Source organism: Chrysemys picta, chromosome 3 (assembly GCF_011386835.1).
Source record: "Chrysemys picta bellii isolate R12L10 chromosome 3, ASM1138683v2, whole genome shotgun sequence".
Taxonomy (NCBI): domain Eukaryota; kingdom Metazoa; phylum Chordata; order Testudines; family Emydidae; genus Chrysemys; species Chrysemys picta.
Genome location: NC_088793.1, coordinates 38,953,035 through 38,961,636, shown reverse-complemented (window position 1 = coordinate 38,961,636; position 8,602 = coordinate 38,953,035). Strand labels below are relative to the sequence as shown.

The 8,602-nt window shown below is 37.9% G+C and overlaps 1 protein-coding gene across 20 annotated transcripts in view; it reads right to left on the bottom strand.

Annotated features, from left to right (window-relative positions):
* Positions 1-5,559: 5,559 nt before the first annotated feature.
* The window catches only part of MYT1L (myelin transcription factor 1 like), a 386,408-nt gene continuing 383,365 nt past the window's right edge, over positions 5,560-8,602 (bottom strand). For all 20 annotated transcript variants that reach the window (XM_065587748.1, XM_042848749.2, XM_065587757.1 and 17 more), the window contains one exon: positions 5,560-8,334. In XM_065587748.1, coding sequence (XP_065443820.1) covers positions 8,194-8,334 — 141 coding nt within the window. In that variant the 3' untranslated portion in view covers positions 5,560-8,193. The remainder of the gene's footprint in view (positions 8,335-8,602) is intronic.

Here is an 8,602-nt window from a genome sequence, read left to right as displayed (position 1 = left end):
GAGGAGTATCAAGAAGGAGCTGTCCTAGTCTGTGGCCATATTGAGCTCTAGATAGTATAGATACCAAGAAAAAAAAATTGAATTCCCTCCATCCATACAGCCCATCAGATATGGACTAACTTAGTACATGAACACAAATTCACCTTTCATCTCATGTAGTGGCCCCAATCTGGGAGAATCCCATGCTAAAAAGTTGGAAGGAAGCCAATAATGTGGAAAAACTAGATGGAATGAAGCATACATATATTGGTGTGTGTGTATATATATATATATATACCAATTAATAACTGACAACCAGATCACACGGTTTAGCTCTGTCCAACTACTGTACAACTTACTAACTACTGTTCTATGGCAACATATTCAAAAACAGTCACCTGTTCACCTTGGAACTTAACCTGGAAGCATATGCACTGTCTGAGGCATTGGAACTTTAATTTTGTAGACAGTTATAGTATTTCCCCCGAGTGGTGGCTACACTGTGAGTTCCTAATGAGCCACCAAAGAGTTAATAGAGATTTAATGAAGCAAAGCAATGGATCAGAGGAATAAAATAAAGGGACAGATTAAAGAAGTGACCTTAGACCTCTGATTACACATCATTTAGCAAAAAAAATAATCTTTAGGATAAATTGGTTGCTTCAAAGTCTTTACAAAATTAAAGAGCTGATTGGGGGTCAAATTTCATGTCACTATGAGTGATGGAAGCCATATGGAGTGAAACAACTTAAAACTGCCTCCTATTGCCCACAGGTCACTGGTTTGGTGGAAAGGTTCAATGGAGCCCTAAAGTCCATGCTGGGAATGTACACTAAGAAAAGGGGCCAGAATTGGGACGAGTTATTACCTTTCCTGTTGTATACTTACAGGGAGGTACCACAGAAGTCCACAGAGTTTTTCCCATTTGTTCTTTTATACTGGAGAAAAGTAAAGGGACCCCTGGAGCTCATTAAATATTCATGGGAGGGGAATACTGAGGTAATGGAAGAACCAGTTACTGAATATGTTCAGGAAAGAGTGAAAAGATATGATGGAAATTGTCCAAACCAATGTTCAGGACAGTCAGGCCAAAGAAAAGGTGTGGTATGACAGAAATACTTGTAAATGAACAATCGAAATAGGAGATTTGGTAAGCCCGGTGAAAAAATACAAGATGCAAAACTCTTGGGAGGGGCCCTTCGAGTTAGTAGAAATGGCAAATGAGGACATATATCAAGTTAAAAAGCCCCATGACAATGCTGTCCCACAGCTTGTACATGTGAACTGGCTTAAAACCTATCGCAGCAGGGGGACTGTAGTGAACATGATCTGTTGTGTGGAAGGGGAAGCTGAGACACATCCACTCATTGATTTGATGGCTGAATGCCAAGGTGGTTCAACTCTGGAAAGCACTGGGATTTGCAAAGAGTTAACACCAGTCAAAAGAGGGGAGGTGTTATCCGTGTTGGAGGGATGCAGGGGGTGTTTTCCAACAAGCCAGGAAGAACACACTTGCTAACCCATAAAATCCTCACAAAAGGGACACAACCTCCCCTTTCCAGGCCTTACAGGGCCACTGGCAAGGTGCAAGAGCAAATTCATATAGAGATACACAACAGGTTGGACCTGGGAGTGATTAAGGAATCTGACAGCTCTTGGGCATCCCCTGTGGTATTGGTCCCCCAAAAGGACAACACTGTAAGATTTTGTGTTGACTATAGAAAACTTAATGCTGTTACAGTAACAGATGCATACCCTATGCTGAAAATCGATGATATGCTGGATATATTGAGCCAATCCAAATATCTCAGTACTTTTGATTTAACTCAAGGTTACTGACAGATCCCTAGAGAAGGATGCACAGAAAAAATCCACTTTTATCACTGACATAGGACTCTGTGAATTCACGGTGTTACCTTTTGGTTTGTTCAGTGCTGGTGTGACCTTCCAGAGACTGGTCCACAAAGTGTTAAATGGTTTACAAAATTTTGCAAGGGCATACACAGATGAAATAGCAGTTTTCAGCAACACATGGGATGACCATAAAAAGCATCTAGGGGTTGTGCTATCAAAGCTCAAAGAGGCTGGTCTAACCATAAAACCCTCCAAGTACAGAATAGGAGCAGCCAAAGATCTTTATCTAGGGCATTGGGTTGATGGGGGGCAAATATCCCCTGACCCTCTTAATGTGGAAGCCATTGTAAATTGGCCTGTGCCCCAAACTAAAAGGCAGGTCCAATATTTCATAGTCCTAGAAAACTACTATAGAAGGTTTGTGTGGGTTCAGTGACATTCACAGACTTGTGTAAAAAGCACCAACCCAATAAGGTGGTTTGGTAAGAAGCATGCCAGAAAGGTTTTGATAAGATAAAGTCACTCTTCTCTGGAAAGCCTGTGCTAGCGGGTCCTGCCTTTGCTAAAACATTTGAACTGTGTACTGATGCATCTGACATTGGCTTGGGTGCTGTACTGATGCAAATGGGGAGGGCAGCAAAAAACATCCAATTGCCTTCCTGAATAAAAGCTGTCATCCACTGAACAAAGTTACTCTGTCATAAAATAGTGCTATGCCATGGTGTGGACAGTTAAGCAACTGAAGTCTTACCTCTTTAATAGGAAGTTCAAGATTCTAACAGACCACGCACCCTTAATATGGTTAAATGGAACTTAAGGGCACAAATTCCAAACTATTACGCTGGAGTCTGATCCTGCAAGAGTTTGACAGGGAGATTGTACACATAAAAGGGAAAGAGAAGATGGTGGTGGATGCCCTGTCCAGGAAAGAGGATCTTGGGCCCACTGCCTTTGCATTAATCAGTGACTAAGAGCATGTCTTCACTAGCAACGTTAAAGCGCTGGCCGCAAGTTCTCCCAGCACTGTAAAAAAACCCACCCCCATGAGGGGAATAGCTACCAGTGCTGGGAGTGCGGCTCCCAGCGCTGTCGTACTGTCTACACTGACACTTTACAGCGCTGAAACTTGCAGTGCTCAAGGGTGTGTTTTTTCACACCCCAGAGCGAGAAAGTTGCAGCGCTGTAAAGTGCCAGTGTAGACAAGCCCTAACACTCCTACAGTAAACTAAAGGGGGGAAGGTGCGACACTCTGTACCCCAAAGCAACACCCTGGCAACCCCATATTTACCATGGTGATAAGATTATGATATGTTTTGTGCAAAGTATGCCTGTTGGATTGTATGGGAAGTTATGAAGTTTTGCTATGTGTGTGTTACTGAAATACGGTGTGAAGTTGGAGACACCCACAACCAGCCTTTCAGGTACAACAATGGAGAAGCCAGAAACTGATGATGGCCCATTAAGGGCAATCCACACTACAAAGGCCTACCCCAGGAACTGTATACAATAGAAACCTCTCAGAGATAGCATGTACACGATGGAGACTGCTTGACTTACGGCTCAGCAAAGGATCTTTCCAGCAAGGTGGAGAAGATATAAAAAGGGGAAGTGACATCATCGCTTGTCCTCACTTCCCCCACAACTCCACACCTGGAAACACAACTGGAGAACAAAGACTGAACTGGAGAGGTGGTCCCACGCTGGAGGGGATTTCCAGTCTGTGTATGGAAGATCTGTGACCTGCTTGTATTGTCTCTCAGGGTGAGAAACTGCTTGATTCAAATCCTGTGTCGTGTATAGAACACAGATTGCAGTTTTACTTTTTATTTCTTAGGTAACCAACTTTGATCTGTATGCTTACTATGTATAATCACTAAAAATCTAGCTTTCTGTAGTTAATAAAGCTGTTTTATATGTTACCTAAAACAGTGGTGCTTGAGGAATATGCTCAGTGTACCAAAGCTGGTGCACATTCACTTTCTTTTGTAGAAGTGGTGGACTGAGTAACAAATTTACACTGGTCCGGCTTCTGACCAAGGCAAAACAGTATAGCTCTGGGGTCCCAGGCTGGGGAGCTGGGGGAATTGGCTAGAAGAAACATTCATGTAACTCACTTGGGTGTGTCCCTGCCTGTGGATGGCTGTGTAAGTGTAGGATCTGGAGAGGATTGCAACTTGTCACAGCATCACAGTGTGAAAGGGAGGCCAGGTTGGTATGCCAGAGGGCTCAGGGATACCCCACTTCCAGGTTGCATCCTGGGGAACCCATCACACTCACTCATTTAGAATTAATGTTATAGCAGTTTTTAAAGTTTTAAAGTTTCTCTTTTGGTCACCTGGATGCTCTATTGGTGTTTCTCATCCTTTTTCTTTAATCGTTGAGATTCTGGTTTGTTTCTTTCTTTCATTTTTCACATTTAGAAAACAGGATCAAGTCCTGTTGTGGAAGTCCCTCTGAGATGATATCTATAATATTATATAATAGTCACAGGCCATTCATTATGCGCCCAGCAAAAACCAGAATGGGTTCTGGGTACACCAGAGATACTTGATAGGAATAAACTTTTGCATGTGACCCTAAAAATTAAGATCAACTTCATTTAAATTTTACCTCTCTCTCTCTAGCCCATATACAAAATGAATTTTCTTTTTCTTTTTGTTGCTATGTTACTCTTGATTGATTACAGGGTTTGCTTTACCTGAGTTCTCATTTTTACTTATACATTCTCACTTTTATTTTCAATGTGTCGAGTGTCCTGAGCCGTCTTTGGCTTCTTTTTTTCTCAGCAGTCAACCAGCAAAGGGAAAAGGGAGAATCTAGAGTATGTGCAATGCTTCTGTCCTGGTCAGTTAGAATGATCTCTAAAAAATATAATTAAGAACAATGGCATAGAGGGATAATATAACATAGAGTTAATTGATGATGATACTAAGTATTGTAGAATATAAATCAAACCCAGTGCAGGAACCCACACATACATTGAAGTAAGCAATCTGCCTATAAATCAATATTGCTATTTCCCTGTGTAATTAGTTACGTTTAATTCTAGTAAAATATGTTTTAATGGGGTGGTTCAACAGTGCTAATCAGATGTAAACTGATTGTTAACTCCTTTGCAGGAATGACCTTACTTATGTTGGTGGCTGGTGCAGGACGGTGTTTGATATTGCTCACAACAGCAACTGCCATAACTCATTGTTTCTTTTGCAGACTATGATGACTAGAAGTGTAGTTTCCCTGTTAGGCTGACTGATTCTAAAAACAATTTGGGGCCCTCCTGCAGATCAAATGAGCTTGAAAATTATTACGTCTTAGGTTCATATATAGTTTTCAGTCAAATATCACTTCTGAGTTTATCAACCCTAATTAGCAACGCATTTAATTTTAAATGTATTGAGGACAATACCGCAGTTGAGTTACCTATACTGAGAAATAGCACTAATTTCCTCCCATGCTATAACTAGCAGGAAATTTTGAAATGATTGCGAAGCTCACTAATGGAACAGTGACCTTTGGTTGTTTTTACATGTCTGTTAAGGATGAAACTGAATAACTGTATGATTAATTAAAAGGAGCAGCTGAAGATCCTGCATGGAGAATTTAAGGAAAAAAGGGCCAAAGTTCATCACTAAAAATAGTAGCTGATTATTTATGCACCATGGCTTCTAGTACATTTGGTAAAGTGAAAATGTTGTCATTGATCATAGAACCACTGTGCTACAAGTGTGGCAACACATTTTTTTTATTTATTTAGAGTAAGATGTGTTAACATCCAGCATGACAAAATTTGTACAAAGTTCACAATTTAAAAATGAAGTATCACAGCAACTTGTGATTCCACACATTTATAGCAAAATTAAAATGTCAACAAATCCATGCCGTGTAGTACAAAAATAAATCAAACTTCAGTTCCACAGAGAGCACAATAAATAGTTTATACAAAATTCTGTCTTAATAAATGATTACTTAAATTAACTTAGAAATGAATATGAACAATAAGTTATAATAAATAAACTCTGACTCACAATAATTTCATATGAAAGGTCAGCATTCTAATATGTGACACTTTTGTGATCCCTATATAATAGTCACAGATAACTTCTGATTTGATATTATGTACCAACATTAGATGAGCAGCAGATTTGTGCTTAAAATCCCTTTCCATTGTACATAGGTGATAACAATAAGAATCCAAAACTGATACTATCTATTACTCTACTGAAAGCATTACTATATTGGCAAAGAAGCTGCAGACACAATGCAGTGGAAAAATGCATATGCCATTATGAACAATGAAAGCCCTAAAAGGAGGCTAGGGCAAAAGTACAATATATATGGCAGAAGGTGAACAACAAGCACCTTGCTTCAGCTCTCAAAAAGGCAATTCTGAGCATGGCAGCTACAACTAATAGCACAACAGAAAAAGGGCACTGTACAGATAAGACTGCAGAGCCCCCAAAGTAATTACATAATCTTTTCCCAGCTAGTTATTAAAGTCCTCATGGAAAACTGTAAGCTTTTGTACAGTGAATAGTATAAAGTGCCGCTGGGATATACATATATTTATACATATATATATATACCGAGGTTGAATATTGTATCAGAATATTTGTTGTGAGATCCCTGTAGTCTCCCTTAGCAATATTACTGGATTGGCCATAATGGCTTCCACTATAATTTGTTCAGGTTTAGTGTCACAAGGCTAATGACACAAGAAATTGCACACCTCCGTATGGATATATAGGGCAAGGTAAGTGCAAATAGTCAACTGGCACATTGTGGGGACAATGACCCTGTAAGTCCTGTTCTGCTAAAAATATTTTATTTTTTACAAAACCCATCCTTTTCATAACAAAATTTTAAAGTACTTTTGTACTTTCTGCATAACATCAAGACATGGAAGGAAAAGATATGCTATCAATTTTAAATAAATTCAACATCTGTAAAACACAACACATCAAAATTACTACTTAAAAAGGAAAAAATGTCGTAATAAAAAGTGGTCTTATGCATACATATAGTGCAGTCATTTTGAAGAAAACAATCAAATCTTGACGGTACAAATAAGTTTTATCTTAAAATGATCCAGTTTAAAGCAAAAAAAGTGCTGAAGTATATTTAGTTACATTAAAATTTGATTGCATTCATTTTTGCAATAGATAATAGTAGAACAAATATAAAGCATACATGAATGCTGCAGTAATGATTGTTCTCCAACAAAATGCAGAACATAAATATTAAAATATGAAAAATGGGATCAAATGCTTGGCAAAGCAAAAAGAAAAAAAACCTTTACTGAGCTGCATTCCTACTAAAGCTAGCAATGAATCCAGTTCAGTAACTACGGTAGACACAAATCATTTGTCTTTATCCCAAAATTAAAGATGTAAAAAGGCAATATTAGTTTTAAAATATTGTCTTTCATCTTAAATTGAAAATACAGAGTTTCTGAAAGATGAACTACATTGCTATAAGACATAGTTCAGAGGGGCACTAAGCAGTCCAGGAGAGATAAGAGAATGTTGGTGCCAAAGTTTATTTGAAAATAAAAGCTGAAATCTTCAGGTTGTCCACCTCTGATATAGTTCCTTTCATAATGGAAGTTCCCATATTCATACCATGTAATGCTTAGAAGTTAATTAAAAAGTGCTGTTTAAGCTGCTTTGAATCTTCTGTCAAGTTTCCATGGCTTGATGTTGTTACCCATTTTGTATCTTACATCTAATCCATGCCATTTTCTTGGATTTCAAAAAACCTCATTTTATTGCCCCCACCACACACCATCCTCTGAAAACAAAAGTCACATAATATTTTCAAGCATTGTTCAAAAATAAAGCATTTTTGCAACCAATTCTTGCTATGAAACAATATGCACACAAAATGTATTTCTTAAATCCCATAAAATCCTCCAACATGAGGCAAAATGATAGTGTTTAAAAAGTGGCTGCAGACCGCAACATTATCATTCAAAGCTGTTTTTTTTTTGTCCATTTCAGTTCAAAATACTAAAACATTTAATCACTAAAGCATTAAAAAGAATTTACACTCTATTTATTTTGATCAGCTTACCTCTTCAGAAATATATATACCCCAAAAATGTGCATACATTAGCAGCTATAAACATTACATGGCATATCACACTATGTCAGCTTATATGAAAACGTACAAAATGTGAATGTATTCAAAAAACTATTCTGCAGTTACTATCTTTAAAGCAAGACATAAAATCATTATGAAGTCTTGTAAGCATAACACTGTTTCAAACAGAAATAAATATATAACACTTTCTGGTAAATTACAGCAGCAAAAAACAAGAGGCATCCTTTTTTTAAGCAAGACTTTCACCACTATAGCAGCTGTTCAGACCTGAATTCCTCTCACAGCCTGCTTTATATTTTCCAGTAGGGCTTTATTTTCTGGACTCTGATAACGATCTTGATTTGTATACATGTCCGTCAAAGTGGTCACGTAAGCATCAAAATTTTGTTCATTGATTGGTTCCTACGAGATATTAAATAGTAGTTCATATACAACTTTTATTTTCTTGATTGTATATTAATTTAAGCATAACATACTATCATATCATATTGCCACCATTTTTATAACATTTAAAATGCCTATTTAGATCTTAATTTTACAGGATACATTGGAACAGGCCCACTGTGCCTTTGTTAGCAGTTAAATTTATCTTTATGGTTTCAGTGTTGTTACCACAAATATCCAACTGGTTGAGGAACCATAAACATAAAAACGACATCTACTGTATGAG